The sequence below is a fragment of the Phocoena sinus genome, chromosome 17 (assembly GCF_008692025.1).
Source record: "Phocoena sinus isolate mPhoSin1 chromosome 17, mPhoSin1.pri, whole genome shotgun sequence".
NCBI classification, from domain to species: domain Eukaryota; kingdom Metazoa; phylum Chordata; class Mammalia; order Artiodactyla; family Phocoenidae; genus Phocoena; species Phocoena sinus.
The window spans coordinates 45,782,234-45,797,868 of record NC_045779.1 but is presented as its reverse complement, the minus strand read 5'-3'; the positions used below and the strand labels follow the sequence as shown (position 1 = coordinate 45,797,868).

The window sequence follows — 15,635 nt, the reverse complement described above, 5'->3', positions numbered from 1 at the left end:
AAGATGGGGAGAGTACCTCAGCCTTTCATCATTAGTTTCACCATTTGAATTTCTATAGTCCTATAATAAAAAATTGTCAAGTGTGAATGAGGAAACCCGGGAAGTCATGATGTTTCAGAAATAACTTTTCTGCTTACTCCTTAGGAAACCATACCCTGGTTTATGCTTAAGGTTTTAAGAATAATAATAGCTGGGTGGCTATAATGCCTTTAATGCCAAAAACTAAGAATAGAGAAGATATTCAAATATGTAAGAAATCTCAGCATTATTTATGGTGGAACTAACATAGCCCCAGTTGCTACATATTATTTTACAGCTTTGACATGACAAGGGGATAAATTCATTAAACAAATACTGAGTGAACATTTATTACCTACCAGGTTCATTCTACAGAATCACCCCCAACCCTCAAAACCATACGGAGAGTGAGAGAAAGGCACTTACACAGATGATAAGGAAGATGATCTACAGTTGTCATGTTCTTATTATGTTTGTCTCATGTCCTCACATTGACTTTAACATTTAAAGTAGCTGCATTTACATTCATCTAAACAAAGTGTATTTCATATTTTTTTCCAGGTTTAATGCAGAGATTAAGGAACAGAGGAGAGAGGGATCGGGAGAGAGAGAGAGAAAGGGAGATGAGGAGGAGTAGTGGCTTGCGAGCAGGTTCTCGGAGAGATCGGGATAGGTGAGATGATTTTGTGTCTTTTATTGAGTACCATCTTTCTGGATGAATTGGAGGTAGGCCTGTAAATAAGAGTCTCAATTATGGACTTTTAGAAAATGAAAGTTTTAATAATTGGATATATGTATTGTAACTAAAAAAGTCTAACCAACTGTTATTAAAATATTCTGCTTTAAAAACCCAGAGGCAGTTGAAATTATATTGGCTTTTTATTTATCCCACTCAAGTTCCTAATTTTTTGAAATTTTTATTAACTTCATATCATGCTTTCCTAAATTTGTTTTAAAATTTTAATTGTGGCAATTGTGTTATTTAAACCTGTAATTTTTCATGTGTTAGGATGGGTAGCATTTTACTTTTGACTAAAATTTCCAGTAAATATGGGTGGACTTTTGATTTTTGGTATTTTAAGGTCCTTTTCCCTTAGAATCAAATTAACCTATGCATTGCAGATTTATGGATTTTCGAGTGCCAAAATCTAGATAATCTTTATTTCCCCACCATCATTCTTTAGGCATTCTTCCACCCTAGTACCATAACTGGAGCTAACTGTATGCTCTGGTTTTCCAACTTTGTTACTAGTTGCACTGATATTTTCATTTTGCAGACAAGGGAATGAAGTCATAATAGCTTTGTTCATCTTTCAGGGATTTTAGAAGACAGCTTTCCATCGACACTAGGCCCTTCAGACCAGCCTCTGAAGGAAATCCTAGTGATGATCCTGATCCTCTGCCCGCACATCGTCAGGCGCTCGGAGAGAGACTTTATCCCCGTGTACAAGCAATGCAACCAGTATGTATGGTGTACTTAGCTACCTCTTAACTGGCTGTGCCCTTTTTGGTTTTCAGTTAAGAAAAGTTGCCAGCTACTGGAAAGCCATGTGGTTGAGGACTGCAATAAAAAGGAAGCTTTAGGGAGGGAAAGAAGCAGGACTTACTGGAGAGTAATTGTATATAGCTTGATGTTTTTACTACCTATGCCAGGTTGGCATTCTACCTAGTAATTTCCTTGTGTGCTAAGGAATTATCTGTTCATTGTATTTATTTGTACCCTTATTTGTACAAATTATTGTTACTTTGCAGCTAGAACACATTGCAAATAGTGTACTTTACTTTTTTTTTTTTTTTTGGAGTAAAATTGCTTTATGGTGTTGTGGTAGTTTCTGCTGTACAATGAAGTGAATCCGCTATATGTACGTTACTCTGCATACGTATGACAGGAAGATTTTATTTTGAATATTCTGTCAGAGGTTTCTTTCATGGAATATGAAACATAACCTAGTTGTGTTTTTTTGTCTTTATACATAACTATATGTACATGTTATAGCAAAAGAATAGTAAAACAGAGTCAACCAATTATATTTCAGTGAATCCTTAGCCTTAAATATAGGCATCTTTTTCTTTCTCCTTCTCCCTCCTTCACTTCTTACCTCCTTTTTGCTACACTAAATGAAAAAACTGTTTCCAGGTCTCTGATGAGGAAGGGAAAAAAATGAAAATTGAGTATTTTTATGTTTACTCATGGGTATCAAAAACCTTTAAAAAAGGCTTGTCACCCAGTATTAAACTAGCTTTAATAAGACTGCTAGTGCATAGACTATTTAATTCCCTACCAAAGTTTTCTATAATTAAGCTTCCAATTTAATAAAATCTGTTACTGGTTCAGAATTTTTTTTTTCCTATTTGTTACCCAAGTTTCTTACATTTTCTTCTTCTTTTTTTCTGATAAAAGATTGCTGATTTAGACAAGAGGTTTCAGAGTAGAGGCAAATAACATTTGTTTGTCATTTACAGGCATTTGCAAGTAAAATCACTGGCATGCTGTTGGAATTATCCCCAGCTCAGCTTCTTCTTCTTCTAGCAAGTGAAGATTCTCTGAGAGCAAGAGTGGATGAAGCCATGGAACTCATTATTGCACATGGACGGTAGTGTATACAGTTGGGAAGACATTTTAGTTTAAACATCAGCTACTTTATTTTTAGGATGTGGCTGTCACCATATCTTAAAATTTATACTAAATAGTACAAGACTTTAAATGGCTTTTTAAGAGATGTCTTAAAATCCATGAGTGAGACAGCTGACTTCACATGTATTAGAAGGGCAGAATTTTAGCAGTCACTTTAGGTTCTGAAGATTTTTTACGAACCTTATTTAGAAACTAACTTATAAAGAAGTACATCTCATTCTCCACATGAATACCCCTAATGGCAGAGGCCAAATACCTCAAGGAATTGGGTGTAATCCCTGAGTCCTTGCAATAAACATGAAATTTCTTTTAGACCTCCTGATTTATCTTAAAAATTATGCAAGTTTTTGCTTTCTGTTGTGTAGTATATTTGTTTTAATATGAAACTTAAAAATATCTAACAGTTAAGTTACTTATCCTTCCTTTCCCCAGGTGACAGGTAAAAGGGACAGGAAGATATGCCATACTTAATCTGTGCCCTACTGGGGCTACTCTGATATCCAGTTTAAGGCTTTGAAGTGTTATTTTAGATGAAAATGTCTGTTTATTTTTCTCCTAGTCATGATATTGAATGAGGAACTTAGATTAGATATAGTCCTAGAGATGGTTAAGTGGGTAGGCTAAGCCCTGAAACTAAATAGCCACTTACTTCCAGCTGTTTACCTGTCTCAGAGCCTTTGAATGGTCCAAGCCAAAGACTATTGCTAGAAGTTTATTTTCTTTGCTGTTACTACTATTTTTCTTCTCTTGACTTTCATATACTATGTCTTTATTCCTCTTCCCTGTTTCTGGAAGTATCAACACACACTGATATAGCTTAGCCCATTATAGAAAAAGTTGCAAATAATGTGTTTTTGATAAAAAAGATATTTGTAAATATATGTAAGGGTTGCTAATTTAGAAGTGTTTTCTATTGAATGCAAGAATATAATATTGACTGCTTTCACCTGGCTTTACGGATTGAACAGTGGATTTATTAGTATTCTAGAATAATTAAATACCCTAGAGCATTTGATTCCTATTGTGGTTGCTTTCTGAACATTTTTCTGTTCTTTTACAATGCTTCCCCTGAGCTCAAGTTTCAGTTCCCCTATGAAGACTGCATTTATTTTGTCTTAAATCAGGTAGCCTTTAGTTCATTGTCTTGCATCATACATGTAGCATCCTGTGTTTTTGTGTATATTATTAACATTTTTGTTCCTAGAACTGCATTAAGACTAGTAAGTGTCCTAGATATTGTTTTACTTCAAAACTTAAATGTATTTATATATTCTTATAAATTTAAATGCATATGGTTTTCTCTACACTAAATTCTAGAATTTCAGTTATCTGAAATGTGAAAGTTGTTTGTTTGTTTTTAGGGAAAATGGAGCTGATAGTATCCTGGATCTTGGGTTATTAGACTCCTCAGAAAAGGTACAGGTAAGGGATGTTTTGTACATGTGCTAATAATAAGCACTTGGAATTTAAATTACAGAAGGGAAAGGAAAGCATATTTACAAAGAAACTATGTCTTTGTCAGTAAAATGCTTGATTACAGTAGAGGAAAAAGCAAAGATTAGTATAAAGGTGTCATATACAGAATCAAGACTGGTTGAGTTAGGGTTCAGTGTAACCCCACTCACTGGCTGCCTCCACTTGAGCACAGGCTGAATTAAGCTTAAATTAGAGATGTCATTAATTAATATCACTGAAGGAGAGCAGTCCTGTGGATTCCTAGGTCTCCTTCCTCCAGTAAGCAGCAGAGATCCAGAGAAAATGTGACATATGGTATAGCAGTAAGAAGGCTTTTTTAAAGTGCATGATGCATTTCAATTTGTAAGCTACCTGAGAATTTCAGTGCCAGCCAAGATATAATCTTATCTCTTTCACTGACTACAACTAAAGACTCTGGACAAAATACAAAAAGGAACTGCTTGAGGATTCTGAAAAGTAAACAACAGCACACCGATAGGAGGGAAGTCAAAATTTGAAAAACTGTTATTTTGAAGCGTTGTTTCAGGCAGGAGAGTAAAACTGGTCCCCATTACTCCGTCTTAACTGGAAGGTAGTACATGCTTTAAGAAATAAACTATAGTATAAATCACTGTCCAAGTCCCAGACTACCCCATATGGTGCATATGCGGGGCAGACGCAATAGTATAATTAAAAGGCTTTGAAAACTTAATTGGTAATGGAACCACTGCACACAGAAGATGACACTTCCAAGCTGAACGTAACCAGGTTATTGCCTACCAAAGCCAAAAAACATCAACATTCTCCATGTCATTTTAACAAGACCCAGAGTTTTACAACTTAGTATTCAAAATGTCCAGGACACACTCCAGAATTATTCAACATACAAAGAACCAACAGAGGCTCACTAATTCTCCTGGCAAGAGAACCAATAGATACTAGCCTTGAGATGACCCACTTGTTTGAATTATCAAAGACATTATTTCATGTTCTGTGAGATAAAGGTAAATAAACACAAATGAATGGAAAGGTAGAGGTTCAGAAATAGAAACTAGAGAACCAAGGAAAAATTTTAGAAAGTACAATGTATGAAAGAAAAAATTCACTGAATAGGTCAATAGCAGAACAAAGATGACAGAGGAAAATTCATCAGTCAGTTTGAAGATAGATAGAAATTATCCTTTCTGAAGAATAGAAGGAGAAAAGATGTCAAACAAACAACAGTTTTCGGAGACCTGTTGGACCATATCAAACATGCATGTCACTGGAGTACCCAGGAGAACGAGATTGTTACAGGAAAATATTTGAAGAAATAATAGCTGAAAACTTCTCAAATTTGATGCAAGACATAGATTTATAGATTCAAGGAGGTCAGTGAACCCTAAAAAGGATAAACTGAAAGAAAACTGTGTCTAGATACATCATCAAGCTGCTGTAAAACTAATAAGGAAGCAAAGAATAGTGCCTTACATATAGATAAACAGTGATTTGAAAGGCAGTGGATTTCTTATCAGAAACTGTGAAGGCCAGAAGACAACAGAGAGCATCATCCTTAAAGTGCTTTTAGAATTGTCGATCCAGAATTCTATATCCAAGGAAAATATATTTAAGGAATCAAGGTGAAAGAAGCTACCAGATTTTCATTAAATAGTTTTACTTAAATGGATAGAGAAGTTAACAGGCACAAGCTTTGTATATCACAATTCTGAAAGAATGAGTTAAAGTTTATTTACATTTAAATATGAATGTGGCTTTACCTATCAAACTTTACATTTAAGTACTTAGCGAACCAGTTCGTATGTTTTGCTGTTAAAAATCAATCTTGGGTAATGTCAAAAATATTACTGTTATTTTTTTTGGAGGGGGTATCTGGATTATTATTATTGTTAATTTTAAAGAGAGTGAGTTATAATGGCATTTTTTAATAAAAAATAATCCTTTTCTTGTAGACACATATACTAAAATATAAACAAATAAAATCAATCTTGGGTCTTAATCTCTGATACTCTATTATTAGGAAAACAGAAAGCGTCATGGTTCTAGTCGAAGTGTAGTAGATATGGATTTAGATGACACAGATGATGGTGATGACAATGCCCCTTTGTTTTACCAACCTGGAAAAAGAGGATTTTATACTCCAAGGCCTGGCAAAAACACAGAAGCAAGGTTGAATTGTTTCAGAAACATTGGCAGGTAAAATAATCTTGTATTTGAATTTTTTTTTTAATTTCAGTTTATGAGACTTTCTAAAATATATTAGTTTGTAAAATGTGTATATGTTCTACTATAAAAATTTCTCAACATATTTTATGTATATTATATATGTGTGGGGCGTTATGTGTTCTGGAGTTATTTTTGAATTTAAATACTATTTGCTTGTTTTTTATTTTTAGGATTCTTGGACTGTGTCTGTTACAGAATGAACTATGTCCTATCACATTGAATAGACATGTGATTAAAGTGTTGCTTGGTAGGAAAGTAAGTGATTTTAATGAACCTAACTGCTTTTACATTGCAAAAAATTTGTTTCATAAAATAATTATATATATAGCATTAAATTAGTGTTAAATTTTAAAGCATTATAGCCATTATAAATCATTTTCAAACATTTAATGGCATGGGGAAAATCTGAATACATGGAGGAGAGAGCATAGAAGAATGGGTGACACACAGGTGGGTTTGGAGGGTTTGACAGACCTGGATCCTGTTGCAGACAAATCCCTTGACATTTATGGCATATTTCCCCATTTATAAAATGGTAAAGAAAACAGTATAGCGCCTGGCACATAGTGCTCAGTAAGTTCTAGCAAGTAGTGGCAATAGAAGTAGTATTGTATTGAAAAGAGCATTCCCAGTTTCAAAAATATACACAAGATGTAGGTGGCTAGAGGGACAAAAAGATGTAAGAAAATATAGCATAGTATGCTTGATAATTATCTCTGGGTGACAGAATTAGGTTATTTTCCTTATGTGTTTTGATAGTTTGACAGCTGGTACATTCCTTTACGACAGGGGGTTGGGGGAGAGAAACGACATCCTTTAAATTAATGCATAATACTAATTATAATCACAAAACAACAAAATACTTTACAGTCTCTTCTAGTGATGCACAACACACATTGGATATGATTAGCATTGTTAAAGCTGGGGTCTTAACTTTCTTTACTCAAACCCATTGGTGAATATTATTTTCTATTATTACAGCATATCATACTATGATACATATTTTTTCCTCTTCTTTTTTTTTCTTTTTAAACTCTGACTCTATTGACTTCTTAAAGTGTTCCAGCTAAAATGTTCTTGTGCAGAGAAAGAACTGGACTTAAAGCTCAGCAACATAGAAATGTTGAGCCTTTAACAGGGTTTATGGAAAAGATTAAGGAATCAAATAGACTCAAGTTTAACCCAATGATGTGACCTTCAGCAAGTTACTGGATTCCTCTGACATCAGATTTATCATCTGGAATTAATAATCTGTATTTTATGATTATTGTCAAGGCTAAACAGGATGTGTATTTAGCTTAGGACCAGTTGCTCGGCATAATCACTTTGCAATAATTAGTGCTGGTTTCTACAAATAAATTACTTTACAACTTAAAAAAAAAAACCAGTATACTCCTGGTTTTAAATTTTTTTAAAATGCATATTTTTCATGCTTTGAAAATTAAATGTATTTATCAGAGCCAAAGACTTATTAAAATTTTACCTCTTTAGATCAGTTATATTTAGTGGAAGATAAGCTGATAAAGAATAATCTTCAAATTAGATAAAATTCTTTATCATAGATTTCAGCTTACTAATGAATTCAGTTAAGATGTTTCTTGCATAATCGATTTTCATATGATTACTTTCTTAGGTCAATTGGCATGATTTTGCTTTTTTTGACCCTGTGATGTATGAGAGTTTGCGGCAACTAATACTTGCTTCTCAGAGTTCAGATGCTGATGCTGTTTTCTCAGCGATGGATTTGGCATTTGCAATTGACCTGTGTAAAGAAGAGGGTGGAGGACAGGTAAAGCACATGTGTGGTTTTCTGATTCTGGCAGGAGAATTTGGTTAGTCTGTTGTGCTTGACATATAGAAAAACAATTTAGATAAATAGGGACCAAGAAAGAGACACACACACACACACACAGAGAAAAGACACAGTAGGAGATGGAGAGAAAGAGATGAATGGATGGAGAGTTAGTGAGACAGACTGAGAGGTCTAAGAGTTTATAGTTACTTAGGCCTAGAATGTTTGCATCCCTTAGATACTTGTCAGATACAGAATTGTCTTTAGATTTAAAATTTTTAGGAAATTGTTTTATGAACTGTGAACTTATTACTGCTTTGACAAAATTGCTTTTAAACAGCACTGCTAAATTTTTCACAGGTGGAACTTATTCCTAATGGTGTAAATATACCAGTCACTCCTCAGAACGTGTATGAGTATGTGCGGAAGTATGCTGAACACAGAATGTTGGTAGTTGCGGAACAGCCATTACATGTAAGTGTTTTCTGGAAAATGTTACTTGATCTGATGAGGCTATGTGTGTCTTCTGTGTTTTAAACTAGCTTACAGTGTATTCAGCTTGCTTATAAAAGGTCAAAAATTTTAAACCAAAATGAATTTACAAAAAATGTAAATTACACATGAATCCAGACCTTTCTTTTGGGTAAAACTACTTGGAAAAACCATGTAATCATCTGAAAGTAGATTTGATAAGGATGCTTTGTGGGACTGAAATGACTACTGTTTTGGGGGTCCTGCAACCACCCATACCTCTGGTGACTCACTAGAAGGACTCCTAGGACTTGGAGGCAGTTGTACTCATCGGTATGGTTTATTATAGCAAAAGGACTCTCACAGGGGGAAAAAAGTACATCAGACAGAGTCTGGAGGAATCCAGATACAGGCTCCAAAGTTCTCTCTCTGGGGGCATGAGTTGTCACAAAGAACATACGTCTTCCTCCAGCAGTGAATTACAGCAATGCATGTGCAGTGTTTGTGTTTAGGGAAGCCTGCTGAAGAGTCACAGTGCCCAGGGTTTTTATTGAAGGCCAGTCCTGTAAGCAGTTCAGACCCTCAGAGGAAAAACACATGTTCATCATAAATCACCTTCTTTGCACAAATAATCTAGGCAAGCTGGTACAGCAGGGTTTATTGTCCCAGGCATTCAAAATAGCCACATCAGTTAGTAATGTAAGGAAAATTCTAAAAACCAAGGACCATTCCTCCAATCAGGCTCTTCTAAAGAGCAACATCAGGCCTGCTCTTTCTCCTAATTGAAGAATGTTTATGAAGTGTTTCTGATCCCTGTGCTGGGAATAATTGTGTGGGCTCTGGAATCATACTGTCAGGGTTCAAATCATGGCTGCAGCCCCCTCTAGCTGTATGACATTAGCAAACTACTTAACTATTTTGTGCCTTGGTTCCCTCCTCTGCAAAATGAGGATAGGATTAAATGAATATGTAAGGTGCTTAGAACAGTTCTTGGCACATGGTAACTTCTCAGTAAGCTTCTAGATTTTGGGTTTGTGTCAGGGATGTTTGTTTTTGTCATTATCATACTCTTCCTAGGATGTTGACAGGATAGCACATTTGACAGATTGAAGCTATTCTTAATGACTAGCCTGTTTGCTATTAACATAATTTAAAAAATTATTTTTGTTAACTCCTGATATGTATCACTTTTGAACCTGTAGCCCTTTTTTCCCTCTGCCACTCTTTTGAATCTGTTAATAAGAAACTCAGAACATAGAACTTAATTTTTTAGTATTATTTAGAATTATTTAATATTCTTAGGCTGCTAAAATTAGATGTTGGACTTTAACAATAATAAATGCTATGTAGAAAATAAAGTACTGATAGTAATAAACAGGTTATTTTTGAAATCCTCTAGGCAATGAGGAAAGGTCTGCTGGATGTGCTTCCAAAAAATTCATTAGAAGACTTGACAGCAGAAGATTTTAGGCTTTTGGTAAATGGCTGTGGTGAAGTTAATGTGCAAATGCTGATCAGTTTCACCTCTTTCAATGATGAATCAGGTATGAAATTTTTTTAATGTTTATTTAAGGAATAAACTACATAGATAATTTGGTCGGTTTTCTGAGTTTCTGGTTCTTACATATTTACAGGAGCTTAGGAAATGCTGTATTACTCAGGTGTTTTTATATATATATTTTAAGATATGTTTGAACTATGATAGTATTAGGTCATTCTTAATTCTTTTATTGTTTAATTTTTCTAGGTTTTAACAAATGCATGGTTTAGTATGATACAAGTAAAAATTCCTGGTGAGCAACTGTGTGAAAAGGACTTTTATATACTATTAATAATTAAAAAATAATCCATGTGACAGTTCTGTTGGCCTTTCCCTATTCATGTTCCTTAAACTCTAATTAAAGAATTTGACTACATGATGTTTGCTTTGTAGAACCGGATCCAAAGCACACTTAGAAAGACATCAGAGCACACAAACACATGGAGAATCTAGAAAGAATAACAAGAGGTAGTGATAATCTTAGAGTAACATTCATCTTTAGTGCTTGATTTGTTGCAACCCTTCCTTTTCAAGTCCCGTATTCTAGGAATAGACTTTTTAGCTGTGACTACACAATAAAACACTGGAAGCTCCAAGAAATTCCTGAGAGGACTATTATAACTCTAGTACAAGATTATTGCATACATGAAGATACCAGTTTTTTCCCCTTTACTTTTCATACTTTGCAAACAGCTTCAGCCAAATTATAGTAAGTTAAATTTGGATAAATTTTCTTGTTTTTCCCTCATGCTTGGCAACGTATAGATCATTGTGTAGTAGTTTTTGTGCCACTTATTAATATAATTTTCAATACTTGTGAGATAAGAACTTGGCTTATTTACAAACCAGAAACCTAGAAGTGGGAAAAAAATACCTAAAGACACTCCCAAGTATGATCCTCAGATCATCAGCATCAGCATCATCTTGAAGCTTTTTAGAAATGCAGAATCTCTGGTTCCTTTCCCCTTTCTTGCCCCATACCTAGTGAATGAGAGTCTGCATTTTAAAAAGATCTCTATCCAAGGGATTTGTGAACTCATTAAACTTTGAGAAGCACTGGTTTAAGATCATAAGAAAACTCATGACTTACAGGTGGAATTAAAGTCATGTGATTTTTGAGGCTGGTGGTTCATTTTTCTTGTCTTGGTCATCTTGGTCATTAGGATTGATTAATGAACTCTAGAGGTTTCACATTATGTAAGTGGTCCTAACTTCCTCTGTTAGGGTTAGTGCCCCCCCATTTTAATTTTATACCTGCTTTTATAAGAAGTAATATTCTAAAAATACAACTGTTATAGTATATATTTTTAACATCTTTATTGGAGTATAATTGCTTTACAACTGATATAGTATATTTATTGAATTTATATTCATTTGTAGGAGAAAATGCTGAGAAGCTCTTGCAGTTCAAGCGTTGGTTCTGGTCAATTGTAGAGAAGATGAGCATGACAGAACGACAAGATCTTGTAAGTTAAGTTTCACAAGATTTGTAGAAGAAAACGTAAAAACCTTAAATACTATGTATGACGGCATTTTGTTTTCAATTTGTAATGGTTGGTCATTTTAATTTTGGCTAAGAAAATTATTGAAGGTCAGAAATAAAAGGCAGTTTTGTTTCTCTACTCTAGAACAGAAGTATGAGTAAAACTGTAAGCAGAGTGAAATACATCTTAGCTATTAAAATGCCATCCTTAGTCCCAGAAGATAATACCAGCTTATTGTTGAGACATGTTTTTTCCCCTGTAGTGCTTATATTGTACATCCTTAATCTTTTTGCCTCTTTTGTACATCCTTAATCTTTTTGCCTAGCAAATCTTTGCAAAATTTTTGAATAGTATCTTAATTGCTCTGTATACTATGAATAGAATAGCTTAATTATGAGTACTACATCTCTGATTTTAATCTTACTACTTATTATTAACTTAGAATCATAAATTAGATGATATAAACTTTGATTATATTGAAAAGTCTGTCAAGTCTGTGGAACCTATGTCCAACCTTGAGTATATCCAAGTCAACCTGTCCATTAACCTTGAAAGGCAGTCTAGACTTTCCTGTAGAAATTTGAGGGACATTCCTTACCCAGAAAATCTCACGAGATCCTTTCTATTCATATTCCTCATAGTTCCCTGTGACATTTCCCCTGTTGATGCAGCCTTAGTTCTCAATATTCTAAACCAGACCTCTTATGGAATGTTTAAAAATGATCCAATTTCTAGATATATCCCCCAGTTTCATTTGAGAGGGAGAAATAAGTTACTTGTGCATGAAAGCACAAAACTTGCTGTTTCCAATTTACCTGTAATTCAGGCAGTAACTTATTTTTTTTTGTGGGGAAGGGGTCGTGCATTTAGCATTCCTTCATCTTGACATGGCCCCAAGAGCCTTCCAGTATTTCTCCACTATAGCAAGACAGGTTGTCCAGCAGTCCTAGCTGTCAGCTGGGTTTTGTTCTTGGCTTAGCCATATGGTAGTTTCCTAGGTTGCTCCCTAGGTTGATTCCATATAATTCCATGTACTTTGACTTTCCTGATCTTGTGGACCAACCCCAAAGTCCCTACTAATGCTAATACCGTATCTGTCCCTGTTGGCTTTAGGAGTACCTGATAACGTATTAGGGTTCTTGAGTCAATCTTTGGATTCAGAGCAAAACCAATACATCCTCAGTGCAGTCGGTCAAGTTAAGTCTCACTGCATTTCTGCCTTCTACTGGAAGAGAAAGCTGTTAACTATTCAGTCTTTTATGAGAGAGAATTTCCCTCTGTAGGGGCCTCAAAATGTCTTAGCAGTAGCTTTAATTTGTGAGCTTTACTCTTTAAACTCCTGTTATACCAAGGTGTCTTTTACCTCCTCCTCTTCCCCTTCCCCTTTTGGGAGGTTATCCTTCACATATTGTTGGGTTTTTCCTTATGTGTCTCAAGGACAGGATATAACAGCGTTTCCTAAACTGTTTTCCCTTGAATTATTAGTCCCAGGATTGTGGGGTAAGACTATATAGTTTATTTCCCTCTTGGAGAGTCACAGGTCACTAGTAAAAGTTCTGAGAAGTCCTCTGGTATTTATTTCTCTTCCTCTAACTAACTTCTTGGAGGTCCAGCGATGTAGTCATCTGTCTGGTTAATCATATTTATCCTTGGAGAAACACTTTAAGTTTGTTTTTTAAGATGAGTAGATTGGGCCAGCTTTACCTCTACAGTACCTTCCAGCTCTTTTATAGTTCTTTGAAGATTTTGGAGACCCTGACACAGAGGTTGTTTTTCCTGCCTCCTTCTATAGAATTCTAGATGAGATTTCTCACAAAACTATGCTTCAGGAAATAGTTTAGGTTTCCTAGTCATTCTGGGATAATGAATATATTTTGCCTGTTTAGTTGTACACTATAAATGCAAGATTTTAAAAGCTTTACCTTAAGAGATAGGCACTCTCTGTCAGTGAGGAATGGTATGTATTAATGAAAATATTTCAGGAAAGTATATCTTTGGTTATATTTAAAGAAAAAGTAATTTATGGTATATTACACAAATTAGATGCATTTTAAAACTCAATGTTGGGACTTCCCTGGCAGTCCAGTGGTTAAGATTTTGCCTTCCAGTGTGCGGGGTGCGGATTCGATCCCTGGTCGGGGAGCTAAGATCCCACATACCTCGGGGCCAAAAAACCAAAACATAAAGCAGAAGCAATAATGTAACAAATTCAATAAAGACTTTAAAAATGGTCCACATCCCCCACCACCACCAAAAAAAAGAAATCTAAAAAAAACCCCAGATATGTTAACATGGCTTATTGCATGGATTTTGATGTACAGTAGATGCTGTCGAACACTTAATTACTATCATAAAATTATGTATCACAATGGACCACTGAAAATACTGGGGTTTTTTTTTTTGTTTTTTTTTTGCGGTATGTGGGCCTCTCACTGCTGTGGCCTCTCCCGTGGCGGAGCGCAGGCTCAGCGGCCGTGGCTCATGGGCCCAGCCGCTCCGCGGCATGTGGGATCTTCCCAGACCAGGGCACGAACCCATGTCCCCTGCATCGGCAGGCGGACTCTCAACCACTGTGCCACCAGGGAAGCCCCTGGGTTGTTTTGTTAGTAGATAAAATACAAAATAACTTAGATAACCTCTGTGAATCTTGAACCTTTTTTGGAGACCTTGTACCTTATTCTCACTAAGGGATACTCTGTGGAACTTAGCAACTGGAAAGGCCCTTAGAGAGCATTTAGTCCAATAGCCTCATGTTACAGATGAGAAACTGAGGCAATGAAACATAGTCACTTTTCTACATACCTGACATTTTTTTCTCTTCTGACCCTGAACCTTTCCTTTTTAATACAAGAAATAAATGTAAAACCCAGTTCAAAATAATAAAAGTAGGTTTTAACACAAGAATGGGGCTCTATGTATATATTGCCAGAGTTAAGGGTTGAATGTTAATCTTTTAAAAGCCAAACTTGTAATTATTATACTCCTGTTTAGGTTTACTTTTGGACATCAAGTCCATCATTACCAGCCAGTGAAGAAGGATTTCAGCCTATGCCCTCCATCACAATAAGACCACCAGATGACCAACATCTTCCTACTGCAAATACTTGCATTTCTCGACTTTACGTCCCACTCTATTCCTCTAAGCAGATTCTCAAACAGAAATTGCTACTCGCCATTAAGACCAAGAATTTTGGTTTTGTGTAGAGTATAAAAAGTGTGTACTGCTGTGTAATATTACTAGCTTATTTTGTAGATTTTTTTCCATTTGTCTATAAAAGTTTATGAAAGTTAATGCTGTCACACCCTGTGGTGGTACCTTAAAGAGATTAAATGCAAACATTCCTTGCTGAGTTTGTAGCTTAAAGGCCTGAGGAGCACTAGCAACATTTCACTGTAATGGTTTGCTAGTCAGCAACTTCTGGGTCTAACCCCAGCCAAAGATGACAGCAGAACAACATAATTTACACTGTGATTTATCTTTTTGCTGAGGGGAAAAAATGTAAAATGTTCTGAAAATTCACTGCTGCCTTTGTGGAAAGTGTTTCAGCAAAGGTTCTTGTATAGAGGGAATAGGGAATTTCAAAATAAAAAATTAAGTATGTTCTGTGTTTTCATTTTAACTTTTTTTATGGTGTTTAATTTGTGGTTGGCTGCAATTGTGTATCATGTATATGGAACTTGTAAAAAAAAAAAAGTTCTGAACATTCAGATCTTAGAGATGAAATCACTTTTACCTATAAAAACCACTTTTATTGCGGTTTGACTGCATTGAGCTCTAGGATATTAAATGATATCACTAATATTTTGCATGTAATTTGTTCATTTGAGTGAGGGCACTTTTTTGTACATATGATGGGGGCCAATGCACAATACTTTATCACAATCAACTTTTTTCCTTTGTATCCCTATTTCAATGAGCAGTCAAGTCAGGTGTACTGCACTTCAGTTCTAACTAGACATTTGTACTAAGGCATTTCAGTTATGTAAACTCAGCCTGGGCACTTTCTGATAACTGTA

The 15,635-nt window shown here is 35.2% G+C and overlaps 1 protein-coding gene across 7 annotated transcripts in view; it reads left to right on the top strand.

The window, feature by feature from the left end:
• Positions 1 to 15,238, top strand: part of UBR5 (ubiquitin protein ligase E3 component n-recognin 5) — a 142,801-nt gene extending 127,563 nt beyond the window's left edge. For 5 of the 7 annotated variants that reach the window (XM_032609399.1, XM_032609397.1, XM_032609394.1 and 2 more), the window contains exons 49-59: positions 580 to 691; positions 1,336 to 1,480; positions 2,482 to 2,612; positions 4,015 to 4,075; positions 6,126 to 6,301; positions 6,502 to 6,586; positions 7,965 to 8,120; positions 8,484 to 8,597; positions 9,994 to 10,138; positions 11,515 to 11,600; positions 14,610 to 15,238. In XM_032609399.1, coding sequence (XP_032465290.1) covers positions 580 to 691; positions 1,336 to 1,480; positions 2,482 to 2,612; positions 4,015 to 4,075; positions 6,126 to 6,301; positions 6,502 to 6,586; positions 7,965 to 8,120; positions 8,484 to 8,597; positions 9,994 to 10,138; positions 11,515 to 11,600; positions 14,610 to 14,822 — 1,424 coding nt within the window. In that variant the 3' untranslated portion in view covers positions 14,823 to 15,238. The remainder of the gene's footprint in view (positions 1 to 579; positions 692 to 1,335; positions 1,481 to 2,481; positions 2,613 to 4,014; positions 4,076 to 6,125; positions 6,302 to 6,501; positions 6,587 to 7,964; positions 8,121 to 8,483; positions 8,598 to 9,993; positions 10,139 to 11,514; positions 11,601 to 14,609) is intronic. The other 2 variants (XM_032609396.1, XM_032609400.1) reach the window with 2 other exon arrangements.
• The last annotated feature ends 397 nt before the right edge of the window (positions 15,239 to 15,635 follow it).